General features: G+C 61.5%; 1 protein-coding gene across 2 annotated transcripts; it reads left to right on the forward strand.

Annotated features, from left to right (window-relative positions):
* The first annotated feature begins 924 nt into the window (after positions 1-924).
* ZBTB7A (zinc finger and BTB domain containing 7A) lies at positions 925-16050 on the forward strand. 2 transcript variants are annotated; one of them, XM_059697180.1, is made up of 3 exons: positions 925-1202; positions 10851-12136; positions 14218-16050. In XM_059697180.1, exons 2-3 carry the CDS (start codon positions 10866-10868, stop codon positions 14714-14716), a joined length of 1770 nt encoding a protein of 589 aa, XP_059553163.1. In that variant the 5' UTR covers positions 925-1202; positions 10851-10865; the 3' UTR covers positions 14717-16050. The 2 variants fall into 2 exon arrangements, with proteins under 2 accessions (XP_059553163.1, XP_059553162.1); XM_059697179.1 differs by lacking the exon at positions 925-1202 and adding an exon at positions 2041-2466.
* Positions 16051-16561: the final 511 nt, after the last annotated feature.

The following is a 16561-nucleotide window of genomic DNA, read 5'->3' on the forward strand; positions in this document are numbered from 1 at the left end:
GGAGGAAGTGGGAGAAATGGACAAGGGGAAAAAAAGTTGGCTGAGCCAACGCCTGCCCACTCCCCACCTCCGCCCCTCCGGAGCCACGCAGACCCTTTGGGGAGCGGCCCGCAGGACCCGGGCGTCCGGGGCCGGGTCCCTGTCCCGCCCAGCCGCCCGCTGTCGGGTGGGGGAGCTCGGGAAGCCTGGAAAACAACCGCCCAGCCCGCCCCTCGCCAACCCCTACCCCCTAGCCTCTGGCGCAGCGGGCGGAGGCGACTCCTTTATATAATCGCGGGCGGGCAGGTTGGCTGTTTCTTTTAGGGACCCGGGAGCCCAGCGGACCCGAGGAGTCACCCCAAAGCCCGCCCCCAGGTTCCTTCTGCGGCGGGGCAAACTGAGGCCCCGGGAGCGCCGGCGGCCGGCCCAGGGTTCCCACCCCGTTGCCCCCCCTCCGCCTCCCTCCGCTGCCGGGGCAGCCGCGACCCACGCCCGCGTCGGTCCTAGCAGTGCGCACAGCCCTCCCCGCCCCCGCTGCCATCCTGCCACGCCCCAGGCATCGGGGGCAAAGCGCGCGCCCCCCCGCGCACCCGCCCCTGCGCGGAGGCTGGGGGCCTGTTTATCTGGCGTCCCCCACCCCCTCCACCCCGGGGGGCCCGCTCCCCCCGCGCCCCGGGGAGCTCTGGGGCCAGATAAGCTGGCAAGCTGGCACGGCGCCGCGCAGCGGGGCGGAGAGGTCAGAGGAAGGGGGGCACCCTGGGGGCGGGCTGGACCCCCCCCCCAACTTGACAAAACCTAATAACAGCTCGGTCTCCCTGGCGCAGCGGGCGAAGCCCCACGGGAGGGCAGAGACGTGGCAAGAGGGGACCTGCCGAGCCTGTTCTGGCCTCCGAGGCCGGGGAGGGGGGGGCGGGCTGGGCGCGGGGGGGGGGGGGCCGGCGGCTGCGGCACCTTTAAGACAAGGGAGGACCCCTCTTGCCCTCGGAGAAACCAGGAAGGGAGTCGCGAGCATCATACGGGGCTTTGGCTGTACTGTACAGTTACTGTAGGGGCAGTGACGCCGCCGCCGCCGCCGCCGGAGCGAGGGAGAGACGAGGGGAGGGCGAGCGAGGGGAAGAGCGAGACGCAGACCCCGGAGGCGAGCGGGTGAGGAGCCCAGTCCCAACTCCGGGCCCCGGTCCCGCGCGCCCCGGCCCAGCCCGGCCCCGGCCCGGCCCCGCGAGGTAAGTCAGCGCCCGGCGCGGTCCCCAGCACAGGGTGCAGTGCGAGGACGAACCGGGGGCTCTGCGCCCACCCGTGCTCTCTCGGGAAGGGGAGACCGGGGGAGCCAGGGACGTCCCGCAAGTTTCAGAGGAGGGGGTGGTTTGCAGCTGCCGGGAGGCTGGAGGCGCTCTGGATCCCGAGCCCGGGGAGGGGGCGCCTCCTGGGAGGTGGAATTGGGGGCGAAGTGCATGGGCTTGTGCGCCAACTGCCTGCTCCCCACCCCCCGGGTGCATGGCTTTTCGGGGCTCCCAGGCGCGCGGAAAGCGGGGGAGGGGAAGCGGGGCTGCACTGAGGGTGGGGGAGCCGGCGTGGGAAGAAGGGGGCCGCGTCGCGTGCTAAGTTTGCTGCTGAGTACTGGGGGCGCTCTCCCCACTTCCCGGGGCCAATTCGGTGCTGCGTGTATACGTTGGAATTGGCCAGGATTGAGCTCCATGGGATATAGGGGGGAGGGGGCTGAGAAACAGGGAGGGGGGCTTTGCAAAGGAGGGGGAAGGGGTAGGGTGTCCGGGTGGGCGGGCGCGCCCGCGGACTCCTCTGGGCGTCGTAGTCTTCCTGCCGTTTGCGGCAGGCAGGTGGTAGGCAGCTTGGACTACGAGTCCCAGGGTGCCCCGCGTCGGTGGCCCGCCGCGGCACGCGGGTAGGGGCGGTGCGGAGGAGGGGCGGTGAGTGGCGGGCCGGCAAGCCAATGGGCGCGGGCCGATCGCGCGGTGCGGCGCAGGGGCGGGCCAGGCAGGCTTGAGGGCGGGGCCTGAAGCTAGGCTCCCCTCGCCGGGGGCCGGTGGCGGTCCCCGGCTTCCGGCTGCGCGGCCCGCGGGCCGGCCCCCTTCCCGCCCCGGGGCCCCTCCCTGCCTGGTTGTGTAACCGTCCCCAGCCCCCCTCTTCTCGGCCCCCTGCCCCGGTCGTGGGGGGGGGGGGCTGTCACCCACCCGGTGCTCCCCGGGGAGGGCGGCGGCCGGAGCGGCCGCGCCTCTCCTGCGAGCCCGGGGATGCGCGGCCTAGTGCAGGCCGGGCCCGGGCGTGGGGAAGGCGGGCGGGCGGACCCAGATCCGGGGTAATTTGCATCGCCCTCCCCCCAGTCCGGGTGGGGATTGGCCGCCGGCGGCGGGGGGTGGCGCGGAGCCAGGCTCACTGCCGTCTCCCGGCCCCTCGGAGGAAGCCTGCCCTGCCGCCGCCGCCGCCGCCGCCGCCGGGGCCGGGCCCCCTCGCCGCTGACCCGGGAAGGAGGTAGGAGCCCCCCGGTCGGGCGGTGCGGCGGGCCCCGCAGGCCGGGGCGGGGGCCGTGCGCTGCGGCCGGCGCGGGGGAGGGGGCCGCTTCCTGCCCCTGCCCGGGCCTGACTCATCCCTGGGTGGGGGGACCGGCCTGGCCCCTCGCCCTGCCCGCGCCGCCGCCTGGCCCCGGCCCCGGCCCCGGGAGAGGGGGCAGGGAGCACGCCTCTCCGCCGCCCGCGCCCCCAAAGCGCGTGACCCTGTCTCCTCTGGCCCAGACCCCCCCTCCTTTCCTTTGACGCCACCACCACGTGCGAACCCTGAGCCCGGGCAGAGGACTTGGTGGGATCTGGCTGCCATCCGCCCTCCGCCTCCCTCCCTAGGCTAGGAGCCGGCCCTCTTCCCCAGCGCGGGGCCTGGGAACCGGGCAGGGGCCTGAGCCAAGCGCTGGAGCTGAGTGCCTCCCCCCCCCCCCCCCCAGGCTCGGGCCTTTGCGGGTTATGGGAGACACTGCCCGCGCTGGCTGGGGAACCGGGTGGACCGCAGCAAGAGATTACTGTCCAGCCAGGCCGGGGCGCCCAGTGGGCACTCACTAAATATTTGGGGAATGCAGCCAGCAGTTGGCAGATGGGCAGGGGGGGAGGCAGGCAGCTCCTCTCTTCCCCCAGCCAGGTGGCGGAAGTAAGAGGTGTTGGTGCCCCTTCCCCGGGCGTGCCCACCTGGCTCACCCATGGGTGGCAGGCCTGGTGTGCTTCCCCTCTCCCTGCCAGCTGCCTTCAGGAGCAGGGTTGGCCTGAGAGGGAAAGGGCGGCTAGAATTCCATGTCACCCCCCCACACACACCCAACACGGCCAGGGCGTAACCCTGAGTGTGCCGCTCCCACACTGGGGGGGCCCTCCCCAGGACCAGCCAATCACTTCCTATTGGCAGAGCTGGTCTTGGGAGAGGTCTGGGGAGTCCAGGCCCGGCCCTGCTGCTCCAGGCCCGGGGCATTTTCCCCCAGGACCACCCCCCAGTGGGGCCCCTAGAGCATGCCAGGCACTTATCAGCTGGGCTCGGGTCTCTGTTTACCGCCAGCCATCGCTGTGGAGACAAGAGCCTGGGGGAGTAGGGGGGGCAGGAGCCAGTGGCTGGAAGAGCGAAGCCCTGGGATCCGCATGCCTAATGAAGAAAGAGGAGCCATCGGGGACACTGAAATTTTAATTCGTGGGTCACTCTGGGGGGGTATTTATTATTCAGTTCTGATTGGCTGCCGGGTGGCCAGTCAGCACCCTGGCGTGCTGGGAGCCATACAGCTCTGAGCAGAGGCCCTCGGAGAAGCTGCTGGGGTGGCTGCAGGGAGTGGATGCGTCCCTTTCTCTGTGTGGGAGACTGAGACCCAGCAGGCAGAGCACCGCCTTCGTCCAGTGGGGAAGGTTCCAGGGCACTAGCAAGTCCTGTGTTTGTTTTTTTACTTCCTTTCTTTTCCTTGGGGCCTTCTGACCAGCAGCTGGGTCAGGCCGGTGGCAGTCCCCAACAACATTTGAGGAAACCAAGGCTCAGAGGGGAGGCTAAACACGAGTGTGGGAAGTCAGGGGCTTACAGCAACCTCAGAGCGGGTTCCTTGTTGGGCAGGGGAGACTGAGGCCCAGGGGAAGCAGAGAGCAGCCCAAGGTCACCCAGCCAAAGCTGGTTCTGACCCCTGTGGTCTGCCTTCCGGCTCAGGACTTGTCCAAAGTCCTCCCTGCGTCCCAGCTGAGGGCCGTCTGCCCACCTGTCTTCCAGAGGGCCAGGAGGTTGACAGCAGGCACCTGTTGGCCAAATGGAGTCTTCCCGGGGCTTATTGAACCCTTTGCCCAAAGAATAATGAGGCTCAGAGAGAACCTGGGTGCCCAAGGTCACACAGCACGAGTCCCAGTTCCCTGTCTCCCAGCTTTCGCTGGCAGGCACCTTTAAGGCCTGCCAGGCCCTTTCTTGCCCCCTCCAAGCCCCAGTCCTGCACCTTGGCCATCAGAGACGGGCAGGGCTCTTTGTTTTATGACCCATTACACCTGAGGAGATCACCTCACGAGAGCCAGGACTCAGGGCCAGCCCCTCTGAAGCAGAGCCAGCCCTACGAGGGGCGCTGCTGGGGTTGCCAGTGCCAGTGCTCTTGATCTGTGGCTTTGGACATGCCCCTTGGCCTCTCGAAGCCTGTGTCCCCCCCGTAACATAGACTTGTTGTAGGGTCCCCCAGGTGGTGCCTGTAGACGACCTGTTCTCTCTTTTTCTCTCATGGAGGAAGCACCTGGGGCAGCTCAGGGAACAACAGGGATTCTGCGCCTGCTGGGTGCCTGAGACACTCGGCATCCCCACCTGTCACCTTGGTTCCAGGCACCTGAGAGACCATAAACCACCCGGGCCGCCCTGGTCAGAGGGGACCAGAGGAACAGGCTTGGGTGGGGGCCAGTGTGGTCCAATCCCAGCCTGGCCTTCGGCTCCACCTGAGGTCCACGGAGGGAGGTCACTTCCCCGCTGCCACCTTTAATTTTCCCATCAGTACCATGAGGAGGTTACCTTCGGCCCAACAGTGTCGTTGTGAGGACATACTCAGTGATTCCTCAGGAATGTTTGTGGAGCGACTGCTGTGCAGTGTCAGGACCTCGGGGGAGCCCCTCCTGCATGCCTGTGTTGATGCCCCTTGGGGTCAGGGCCCTTCCCTGAGTTCACAGATGTTGGCTGGACTCCAGCCCTGCCCCAAGTGCCCTGTGTGACCTCTGGCAAGCCTTTTCCTTTTCTGGGCCGTCATCAGGCCGCTCTGAGGGGGCGTGAGAATAAGCTGTCCCTCAGCCCCAAGGCCCCCAGGGTGGGGGATTTAGCCATCTGCTGGTACCCAGGGGCAGTCTGGTGGGGGAGGGGAAGGAGCCCTGGGAAGACTAGTTAGGCCAGATGGGGCCAGGTGGCCGGTGAGCAAATCCGCCTCTGCTGTGTACCTGGGCAAGTAGCTTTTCTCTCTCGGAGCCTCAGTTTCCTGCTGTAAAGTGGGGCAGCGACCCTGCCTCCCAGAGCTGTAAGAATGGATGTTGAGATCATTGAGATCAGACCTCGACTGTCCTTGGGGCCGAGGCCCGTGCTTGGAGCACCAAAGCGCTGGTGCCACCTGGAGAATCTGGCTCTTCTGAGGAGCATGGCCAAAGGACCAGCCCCTCCATCTGTCCTCCCAGCAGGCTGTGGACAGCCACTTGGTAGAAGCTTCCCCACCCACACCTTTCTGGTTTAACTGGAAAACAAGGCCTAGTCCCACCTCCCATCAGGATGTGTTTTTTGGGAGGGAACTGGCTGGATTTATGGGCACAGGACACTAGGGCCTCAACAGACTGAGCCCCCCTTTGGGGCTTCCACGCAGAGACCTCCACCTGCTGGGGGTGGGGGTGGGGGTTGTGCCAGTGCCAGAGCTCCAGGTGACAAGCAGGCCTGGGGGAGGGAGAAGGAGAGGTCTGGAAGCAGAAGGAGCAGAGCTCCTAGAGGTCACCCAGGCCTCTCACGGGCATCTTGGATAAGCAGGTGCAGCCTGAGCAAGGCAGGGTAGACAGTGATGGGATTCTTCGCAGCCCGGCTTTGCTTACCGCAGTGACGGGAAGCTGCTTCCTTCTACCTCACCCTGAATGGCTGTCTTCCCGGGGCTTCCTCTTGGAACCCCGTCTTGGTGTTGGGGCTGTACTTCCTGGTCCATGACAGCACTCAAAGCGTGGGAACAGGGTGAGCCTGAGCCCCACCCATGAGTTGGGGGTCAGATGGGATCCCCATGACCTCATCCTCCCACCCTCACCCCCACACAAACACTTCCCACTAGGCCTGCAGCCTTCCTGCCTCTGGCCCTTTAAGGCTGGGGCAGGAAGCCCCTCCCCATTTAGGGCAATAAATGGACACATAAAATGGCCGAAGGCCTGTTTGCTGGTGTCTGGCCAGAGGGAGGCCTGTGAGGGCAGGGGGGTAGGGGGCAGGCTGGCAGGGGGCAGCCAGCAGCCACTCTGGGCCTTTGTTGCCCCCTCCCCCCCCAGTCGAGATGCTGAATTCCTGTCCCATTAAACCCCCAGCCAGGGACTGGGCCAGGCGGGGATTGGCACCAAGTCAGGGCAGGGTAACCCGGCGGGACCAACCTTGCAACACAGGCTGTGTGCCTGGGAGGGGGAGGGGGCGGCCGGGCGTGAGCCTGGCAGCTGAACCTGGGCACTAGGCTTGCTTTGTGACCTTGGACCAGCCGCCCACCCTCTCTGTGCCTGGTTTTGCTCCCCTGGTTTCTTCCTTGGGCACCATGACCCACTTCCTTGGCACAGAGTGGGTGGTGAGGTGGCTGGAATAACATTCAGAAATGAAGTTCAAAAAGCCCCTCATCCACAAGGGGGAGGCGAACAGCCTTGTTGGGGTTGCACTGGCACATAGTAGGTCCCCAGGCAATGTTTGCTGAATGGATGAGAGTGGGACTCTGGACCTAGAGTACCCCCAGCCCTCTTGCCACTGTCATGACCCCTGAGGAAACTGAGGCACAGAGGGTTGCTGCCTCTTGCCCAAGGTCACCCAGCTTGGAAGTGGAGGAGTTGGGGTTTGGATCTGGGCTTCCAGGCCTGGCACGTAGTAGGTGTTTAATGTTTCTTTGGTTTCTTTTTGTATTCTCTGGGTGGGGGACTGCAGGGGTCTTGACCCCCTAATGAAGCTGCCCCTGTCCCAAACACTCCTCCAGGAAGGCCTTGGCTGGTGATGACCTGCCTACCCCCTGCTGGCCATCCCCTGTTTTTCCTGAGGAGTGTGGGTGGGAGGAGGAGGCCCAGCCCCAATCCTCACCTTTTGCCTGACCTTGGAAAGCCGCCTGTTAATGCAGCCTCTCCTTCCCCAAGTCCCCTCTCCTAAGCACCCTCCTCCAGCCTTTTTCCTCTGCTGTCCCCCATGCCCGGGACACCCTTCCTATGATGTTGGGGTCCTTCCTGGATGACCCTTGCTGTTCGTGGGACCAGGTCAAGGCATTCCTGACCTCACCCCTGTGTCCCTGCTGTTGAGAGGCAGCAATTCAGGCCAGCTCAGATCAGAGTCTTAGTCCCCACCTGGCTGCTAGTCTTGTCATCTCTCCAAGTCTCCTCCTCTGTAAAACCCAGGGCTTTATTGTGGAGAGGATGAAATGAAGGTGCCTGGTTCCTGAACGTTCCCAGGCACGGAGGAAACCCACCAGAGGAGGTCCTGCCTCCTAAGTGATCCTAAGTTAGATGGGAGGTGGAAGCAGCACTGTCCGCTGGTCCTGGGTGTGTCAGTTAGCTGGGTGGGTGGGGCTGGGTGTGGGCTCTCTCCAGCCCATAGCGTCTTTGGTTCTTGTTGAATGCTGTGCTCCTACTGTGCGCCACCCAAGGGAGGGCCCAGCATAGGGGCCTAGGAGTGGCCCAGAGGGAGGAGGGCACCCCACTTCCAGCCCAGGAGGAGCCTGCTGAGGCCTGCCCCTTAGCTTGAGGAGTCAACAGAGGCCCCGGAAATCCCAGGAGGGCAGGCTCTCTGGGGGGTGGAGTTGTGATGAAGGACAACCCAGGTGATCCTGAGCTCTGGGGACCCTAGCACTGGCTGTCATGGGAGTGGTACTTTCCTGGAGGAAAGAAGTTTTGTTGGATTGTCACTACCAAGGAAACCCCCACTTCCAGAGTACCTTCTAGGTGAAGCGCTCCTGTTGAGACAATCCCAAGGCACACAGTGGGTGTTTTCCTTCCAGGCCCCACCTGACCCACCAAGAGGGCTCAGCTGTCCTTTTCCCATCTAACAGGCTCTTCCACTTCTTTCTTAGAGGGAGAACCCTGACTTTCTTAGAGGGAGAACCCTGACTTTCTTAGAGGGAGAACCCTGAGAGACCCAGATGGGGCAGTGGCTCTGGGCATGGTAGGCAGTTGAGATGTGTTCCTGGAGAGAGGGTGTGGGTCAGGTGTCTGCAGAGCCAGTTTAGTTTCCAGGGTGAGGAAAGAGATAATGGCTTGTTGGGTAGGTCGGGGGCCAGCCTCTGACCTCTATCAGCTCCTGGACCCCAAAACGTATGGATCAGCCTTGCTGGGCACCCTTTGGCAGGATTTTATAAGTCTCTGGGCCTTGGTTTTCTCATCTGTAAAATGGGGGAATCATGCTACTCTCATGGGGACTTTCCTTGGTTGATACTTCCCCAGGCCCTGCCCTTTGAGGGAGGGTCTCTGATGATTATCTGGGGAATAGAAGCTCCAACTGGGAGAGGACAGGGATATGGATACTCTAGGCCAGCGGTCACCAACCTTTCAGACCTCATGGACCACTAGTTGGCAACCACTGCTCCAAAGGTTTCCTTAAACCAGCGGTCGCCAACCTTTTGGACCTCACGGTCGGGACCACCAGTTGGCGACCGCCGCTCTAGGCCCTTTGCACATGGCCCACTTCATCCCCCTAGTGGAGACCAGTGTCCCGGGTCAGGTTTGAGGCCCAAGCTTGCACCTTTCCATCTGGGTGGCTTCTGGCAAAGCGGGAGGGAGCCTGGGTATCTTAACACTTAAAGTAGGGCTGTGCTGGCCCCCTGGCCTGGTGTGCTCAGTGCTTGAGGGAGGGTGGGGGTGAGTCACCTGAACTATTTCAGGTTGTGACCTTGAGACCCCTGGAGATACCTCAAGGTCCAAGGGGACCCTAGGGGCACCTGGGGGACAATGGCAAGCAGGGCTAGGGTCGCCATCTTGGGGTGTCGGTCGCCTGGATGGGGCGGAAAATAAGGAGGGGCGAGGCTAGTCTGATTCCATTTACTCTCTGGAGCTCAGAGGCCAGACAGCAGATGGTGGAAGGGGGTGGAAGCCACCACAGGGGGCTCCTCTGATGGCTGATCGATCCTCAGATGGGGTTGACCTCCATCCTCCTGCTCTCAGCAGCCACATCTGAGCTGACCCCCCTCCCCCCCCAGGGCTGGCAGAACAGAGGGGCCAGCGGAGCAGCTGGTGCAGTCTGCAAGAAAGAGGGCGGGCCTTGGAGAGAGACGTCCTGGGAAGTGTAGTGCCTGCCTGAGCATTGCACAAAGGCCTCTGTCAGCTCTGAGGCCTAGACCCCACTCCCAGGGCAGCCCTGGGTCGGGACAGTTCCATCCTGGCCTTGTACCCTGCCGGACCAACCCTGGGCTCCCTTGCTGGGCCAGCTACCTGAATCCCACTCACAGCACTGCAAGAGGGATCTGGGTTAGAGTTGGGCTGGGCTGCTTGGCTGAGAGGCTGGGGTCCTTAGGAGGCTGAGGAAGCCCAGCTCAGCCCACTCCCTGCTGTCCACGAGCTGTGGCCCAAGAGCCAGCTGGTTGGGCCTGGAGGAATGTGGGTTGTGTTGGGTGGCTTGGGACAGCCGGGGGCTCCCCGGAGAGGGTGGAGGGGTGGGGACAGGAGCCAGAGGGTTGCACAAGCGCCCGAGTGGGTGGATGAGTCACAGCCCAGGGGAAGGCGGAAAAAAGGAGGGGTGGGGAGAGGGGTGGGACAGACAGAGTTCTCTCAATGGCCTGCTCTTCCAAAGGCTTCTGCCCATTTGACAGATGGGGAGATTGAGGCCCAGAAAGTGGCAGGGCCTTGTCCTGGCTTTACAGGGCAGTCGGGGGGTTGAAAGCTGGAGAGAGCTGGGCAGGCAGGAGGCCCTAGTCCCCTGCTCCTCCTTGATGGGGTGGCTGGGGTGACAGGGAAAGGGAGCGTCAGGTGGCCTGGTTTCCCCATTATTCACTGCCAGGGCCACGCTGTCCTGGGGGCTCCAATGGGGCAGAAAGGGGTTTGTCCTTCAGAGTCACTGCCACCCCACACCAGGGCAAACCCATGGCCTCAGTGACCCCAGCTAGGCCTTGGCTTCAGAGGCCCCAAGAGAACTCGGCCTCACCGTGCGGCCGTGAGGGTCAGAGAGGCCGAGGGGACTGCTGGGATGCACAGCCAAGCCAGTTGGATATTGGTTGGGGCAGAGGTATGGGGCCTTGGGCACATGGCCTCCTCTCCCTGAGCCCTGTCTTCACACTTCGGCAGTAGAGATGGTGCTGCCCTATGGGACTGCCGGGGGCTCAGGCATGACAGTGTACAGTAGGAGCCTTGTGAATATCGCCACCAGCGCCTCCTAGAGAGAGTATGGGTAGAAGCCTGCACTCAGATTCATTAGGAAACAGCTTGTATTGAGGCGTTTATTGAGCACCTACTGTATGCTCCCACATCACCTCACATTGCCCTTTGGCATGCCTGTGAGCTCTCTAGTGAAGGGGCGGGTGCCAGTCTTCAGCTCTCAAGCACCCAGTGTGAGTTTTGCTAGCATAACCTCACGTTCTGCAGAACCAGACATGGACTGCCCTGGTGCACATCTGGGGAAACAGGGTGGGGCACTACTCTGAGGATCTTAAGCCTTGGTGGGTCCCTCCCATATTCACGACCACCCCTTCCTCTCTGGTGCTGTAGGTCTCGGCGCGGAAAATGGCCGGCGGCGTGGACGGCCCCATTGGGATTCCGTTCCCCGACCACAGCAGTGACATTCTGAGTGGGCTCAACGAGCAGCGGACACAAGGCCTGCTGTGTGACGTGGTGATCCTGGTGGAGGGCCGAGAGTTTCCCACGCACCGCTCCGTGCTGGCGGCCTGCAGCCAGTACTTCAAGAAGCTGTTCACATCCGGCGCTGTGGTAGATCAGCAGAACGTGTACGAGATTGACTTCGTCAGTGCCGAGGCGCTCACAGCTCTCATGGACTTTGCCTATACGGCCACGCTGACTGTCAGCACAGCCAACGTGAGTGACATCCTCAGTGCTGCCCGCCTGTTGGAGATACCCGCCGTGAGCCACGTCTGCGCCGACCTCCTTGACAGGCAGATCCTGGCAGCCGATGCGGGCACTGATGCTGGGCAGCTGGACCTGGTAGATCAAATTGATCAGCGAAACCTCCTCCGTGCCAAGGAGTACCTCGAGTTCTTCCAGAGTAACCCCATGAACAGCCTGCCCCCCGCAGCCGCTGCTGCAGCTGCCGCCGCCGCCAGCTTTCCATGGTCAGCCTTTGGCGCATCTGAGGATGACCTGGACGCCACCAAGGAGGCCGTGGCTGCAGCTGTGGCTGCCGTGGCTGCAGGTGACTGCAATGGCTTGGACTTCTATGGACCTGGCCCCCCGGCTGAGCGGCCCCCAGCCGGGGATGGGGACGAGGGCGACAGCAACCCGGGTCTGTGGCCAGAGCGGGATGAGGATACCCCTGCAGGGGGCCTCTTTCCACCTTCCGTGGCCCCTCCAGCTGCCACACAGAACGGCCACTATGGCCGGGGTGGGGAGGAGGAGGTCTCACTGTCAGAAGTAGCCCCAGAGCCAGGGGACTCTCCTGGCTTCCTGTCGGGAACAGCTGAGGGTGAGGACGGCGATGGGACCGATGCGGACGGGCTTGCGGCCAGCACACTGCTACAACAGATGATGTCGTCGGTGGGCCGGGCGGGGTCAGCGGCGGCGGGGGACAGCGACGACGAGTCGAGGGCAGACGACAAGGGTGTCATGGACTACTATCTGAAGTATTTCAGCAGTACCCATGACAGCGACGTCTACCCGGCTTGGTCGCAGAAGGTGGAGAAGAAGATCCGGGCCAAGGCCTTCCAGAAGTGCCCCATCTGTGAGAAGGTCATCCAGGGCGCCGGCAAGCTCCCGCGGCATATCCGGACCCACACCGGTGAGAAGCCCTATGAATGCAACATCTGCAAGGTCCGATTCACCAGGTGAGCCAGCGCCACTGGCGGGGGTGGAGGGTGTTGGGTGGCTTCCTGGGTCCTTTGCTCAAATTGCAGCTACGTGCAGACACACACACACACACACACACACACACACACACACAGCCTCCAGGGACATAGGCAGCAGCACCTTATTCATTTTGGGGTGCCCTCCCCCAGTGTGTCCCTCCAGAGCAGCCTTTGGGTGCAGGCACTAAACCAATGACTGCATAGAACATAAACATGCCAGGTGGTGCTTAGGGAGCCGGGAGAAGGAGCACAGGGTTGGCGCTCTCCCAGAGGAGGTTCTTGGGATGGAGGAGAATTTTTGCTTTGGGAGAGGCCAACAGCCTAGTAGGGAGCAGGGAGCTCAGTTGTTTGAGTCACTTTAAGTCTCCTGTGAGTCTGGAAACTTACTTCATTCGGCCAACATTTATGGGGCACCTTCTGGGTGCCAGGCCCTGTTCTAGGCGCTGGGGATGCAGAAGTGGAGAGATAGGCCAAAATCCCCATGGACAAAGCTTGCGTGAGATAAAATCAAAGAACTGATAGCACCAGCTGGTGGAACGTGAAGAGAGCCGAGAACAAAGGGAGGGGAAAGCTGTGGGTGCTGCTTTAAACAGAGCTGAGACCTGAAGGAGGTGAGGGAAGGAGTCTTGGTGGAAGGTTCAGGCAGAGGGAACAGCCAGTACAAGGACTGTGAGACCAGTTCAGCTCAGGGGACCACTGCAGTCAGGGGAGGGAAATTGGCTCAGGAGCCACTGGGCTTGGTCCTGGGGCAGGAGTTTGAGGTCTGGCTGGGGAAATTTGTGATTTGGTCTTAAAAGTCCAGAGGTAGCTGACTGGGCCTTGTAGGCCAGTCTAGTGGGGGTGGAGGGGTTGACGTGCAGGGGCCTGGCCAGGCTGGGTGACTCAGCACCACCCCATACCCCCACCCACCCTGGGGTTCCCCCAGCCACACCCACCCAGACTGAAGAAAGAAGGCATTGTCCCAGCTTCCCAGCTCTGCCCCTTGGGAAGAGGACCTGGGGGCTGACCCCTGGCCCCCTTTCCTACAGGCCAGAACAGGAGGGTGTGGCCTGGAGTGCAGGGCCCAGGAATATCAGGCAGGGGGCAAAGGACAGCTACCAGAGGCAAGCAGTGTAATTGGTGGCCTGGCTCACCCCTTTGGTGAGATTGTGGTTCTTTTAGTTTTGGGGGCTCCATCCTCCTCCAGATGGGGCATGGAGATGGCTATGGGCCTTGCCCTTCAGGGTCTCTGCACCTGAGAGGAACGGCTTCGTGAGGGCTCAGCAAGCCAGGGTCTGCAGAAGTGACCAAGCTGACCTCTGACCCCAACCACAGGCCTCAGGCTATTTCATTCTGACCTGGAGTTCTCTTGGCCATCCTATTCCCAACCCAGGGCTGATCCCATTTGCCAGTCAAGGAAACTGAAGCATAGAGGGACCAGGCCAAACCTCTTTCCCTCATGCACTCACCTGGCTGCTCTCTGTCCCTGACCCGGGGCCCCAGCCCCCACCCCTTCCTCCAGGCCCAGGAGCCCAGAGGCCCCTCTGAGTCACATTAGAGAGTTGAGTAAGCGGGGCCTGTGGCAGCGGGGCTATAATTACACTGGCCACGGTCTGGGGTGATGAAACTGGAGCTGACTCCACCTCGCAGCCCCTGACCCGCTGTGCAACTCGGTGCAAGTCACTTCCCCTCTCTGAGCCTCAGTTGGGGAAATCTCTGTATTCTCCTCGCATAGTCTGAGTCCCTGCCGCCCCCTCTGTGACTGGCCCCATGCAGTGGTCTGGGCAGAGCACCTGGGAGACGTGGTAGAGCCCCAGGCAGGAGGCCAGTTACCGTCCTCCTATGGATAAGGAGGGATTCAGAGAGGTTCAGCTTTTGCCCAAGGCCACACAGCAAGCAGGGCCCAAGGCCCTTTCTAGACCTTTGAGAGGCCTCTGGCTCCTTGTCCCATTGTACCCAGAACTATCCCTAGCCACAGCCTGCCTTTCGGTCATAGTTTCAGCCTCAAGGCCAGCATGAGTTGGGGGGTTGTCCGGTAGGGGGCCCAGCACAGCGCCCACTGACTCTTGCCCCCTCCACAGGCAGGACAAGCTCAAGGTGCACATGAGGAAGCACACAGGTGAGAAGCCGTACCTGTGCCAGCAGTGCGGGGCGGCCTTCGCCCACAACTACGACCTGAAAAACCACATGCGTGTGCACACCGGCCTGCGGCCCTACCAGTGTGACAGCTGCTGCAAGACCTTCGTCCGCTCCGACCACCTGCACAGACACCTCAAGAAAGACGGCTGTAATGGCGTCCCCTCACGCCGTGGCCGCAAGCCCCGAGTCCGGGGCGGGGGGCTCGGGGGACCCGACCCTGGCCCTGGGGCCACTGCACCGCCCAGCGCCTCCGCCCCACCTGGCTCCCCTGAGGCCCGGCGCAATGGCCAGGAGAAGCACTTTAAGGACGAGGACGAGGACGAGGAGGAGGCCAGCCCTGATGGCCTGGGCAGGTTGAATGTAGCGGGTGCTGGTGGAGGGGGTGGTGATGGGGCCACTGGGAACCCTGCCGACGGCAGCTTCGCGGCTGGACTCGCCTGAAAACCAAAAAGAGAAAACAAACCCGAGAGAGAGAGAGAGAGAGAGAGGAGAGAGAGAGAGAGAGAGAAAATCACCCACCACCCCCCAAAAAACACAAAAAAAATCTATCTATATACAGATATCTATATCGATATATATATATATATATATTCAGATATATATATATGAAGCATCACAAGATCTAGGATAGTGCTTTTCTCAGATTTTTCTCTTTCATGAAGTTCTCTCCCTCCACGGGAACTCTTGCCCTCCACCCCCAACTCCCCTTTCCCTCCACCCCGTCCATGGGTTTCGGGGCTTGGTTTGGGGTTTGTGGGACAGGGGTTCTGAGTCCCCCCCACCCACTGGGCGCCCCCAGCATGGGGTCTGGGATTCCATTCGAGACCTGGGCAGGGTCCCAGGTTCCGGGCAGGGATGAGGGCTGCTGTGGGAGGGAGGGGGCGAGGCAGGACTGGGGTGGGCTTTAGTTTTTCTCCCCTTGCTGGTTTCTATGAGTCTTTCAGACAAGACCTTAAATGATTTCTGTCTGCTGTGAGCGGACGTTAAAATGGTCCCTGAACCTACCCCCACCCTCCTTCCTCAGGGCACTTATTAAGTGGGGGTCTTCCCCCTCGATCTCCCTCACAGCCTCCTTGCCTCCTATCCTTGTCTGTGGTCCCCTGTATCTCCTGGCCACTGCAACACAAACCTATTTATTTCCAGGTGTGGAGAAAGGGGAGAAGACGGGAAGAGGGGGCACCAGGATGGCTCCCAGGGGCTTCTGTTGCCTTCCTTCATGGCACTTAAAACCCAGTGGGGCACCCAGGGGCCACCTCTCAGAGCGCCCCCATCAACTCTGTCTGTGTCCCCTGACCCAGGTCACTCAGACCCCCATTTAAAGTTTGGAGATTTAAAACTTGTCTTCACCCCCTCCCCACCTCTCCCCTCAGCCCTCTTCCAATTTTTTAAAGCACTTTTTAGATTGTTTTCCCCTCTTTTCCTCCATAAAAACAAAATTTATATATATATATATAGAAAGAGAGAGAGATATATATAAGATATAACTTTTCCTCAGAGGAGCAGACAAGTGTGGGGTGAGACAGCCAAGGGCAGAGGGAACCCAGGGTCTTACGGTGGCAGGGAAGAGGGAGAGAAGAGTCCAGAAGTTCCAATGTCACAAAAGCAATAAAAAGATTTTACAAAACGAAAGGAAACAAAAACATGACAACCAACCCCAATAGAAGTCTCGGCACTTTGTAACAGAACGGGTACTATACTTTATCTTAATTTAAAAACATGTTTACAAGTTGCAACCAACTTCTATGAAAAGTTGAAAAGACAAAAAAAAATAAAAAGAGAGAGAGCGAGTGAGCGAGAGCGCAAAAAGATTCCTAAAAGCTGATTTATTTTTGTACAAAATAATAAAAAAAAAAACCCACCACAGATGTAGAATCCAATTCTGTGCCCCAGGCGAGAAGGGAGTCAGGAAGGCCATGGGGACGTGGGCGAGGCCAAGGTCTTCGGGGTGAACCTGCTTCACCAGGGGCTTGCCTGGCCGGCAGGACTGGGGTTTTTGTATTTCTGCCATGTCCCCCACTCCCTCCCATTCTGTCCCTTTTTTGGTTCTGATTTAGCGATGTCTCATTACCCACTGGCCATACAATGGCCACCCATGTCTGTGGGGACCCTCCTTACTGACTTCCTAGCTCAGGGATGGGCCCAAGAGAGGGCTGGCCTTTCAACCAGCCAGAGCAGTCCAGTTCCCCCAACCTCCCCCCCTCCTTGCTGTTCCCCCATCCTCACCACTTACTGGCTTCCCGCCTCTCCTTGTGGCCACTGAGGAGCTGCCATCTTGGATATGCCATC

Source organism: Myotis daubentonii, chromosome 5 (assembly GCF_963259705.1).
Source record: "Myotis daubentonii chromosome 5, mMyoDau2.1, whole genome shotgun sequence".
Lineage (NCBI taxonomy): Eukaryota > Metazoa > Chordata > Mammalia > Chiroptera > Vespertilionidae > Myotis > Myotis daubentonii.

Bases quoted from the DNA above. Each gene is read 5' to 3' on its own strand.
- ZBTB7A (XM_059697180.1), top strand. From the start codon at position 10,866: ATGGCCGGCGGCGTGGACGGCCCCATTGGGATTCCGTTCCCCGACCAC. The intron at 12,137-14,217 runs GTGAGCCAGCGC...CCCCCTCCACAG, and splicing joins TGCAAGGTCCGATTCACCAG to GCAGGACAAGCTCAAGGTGC.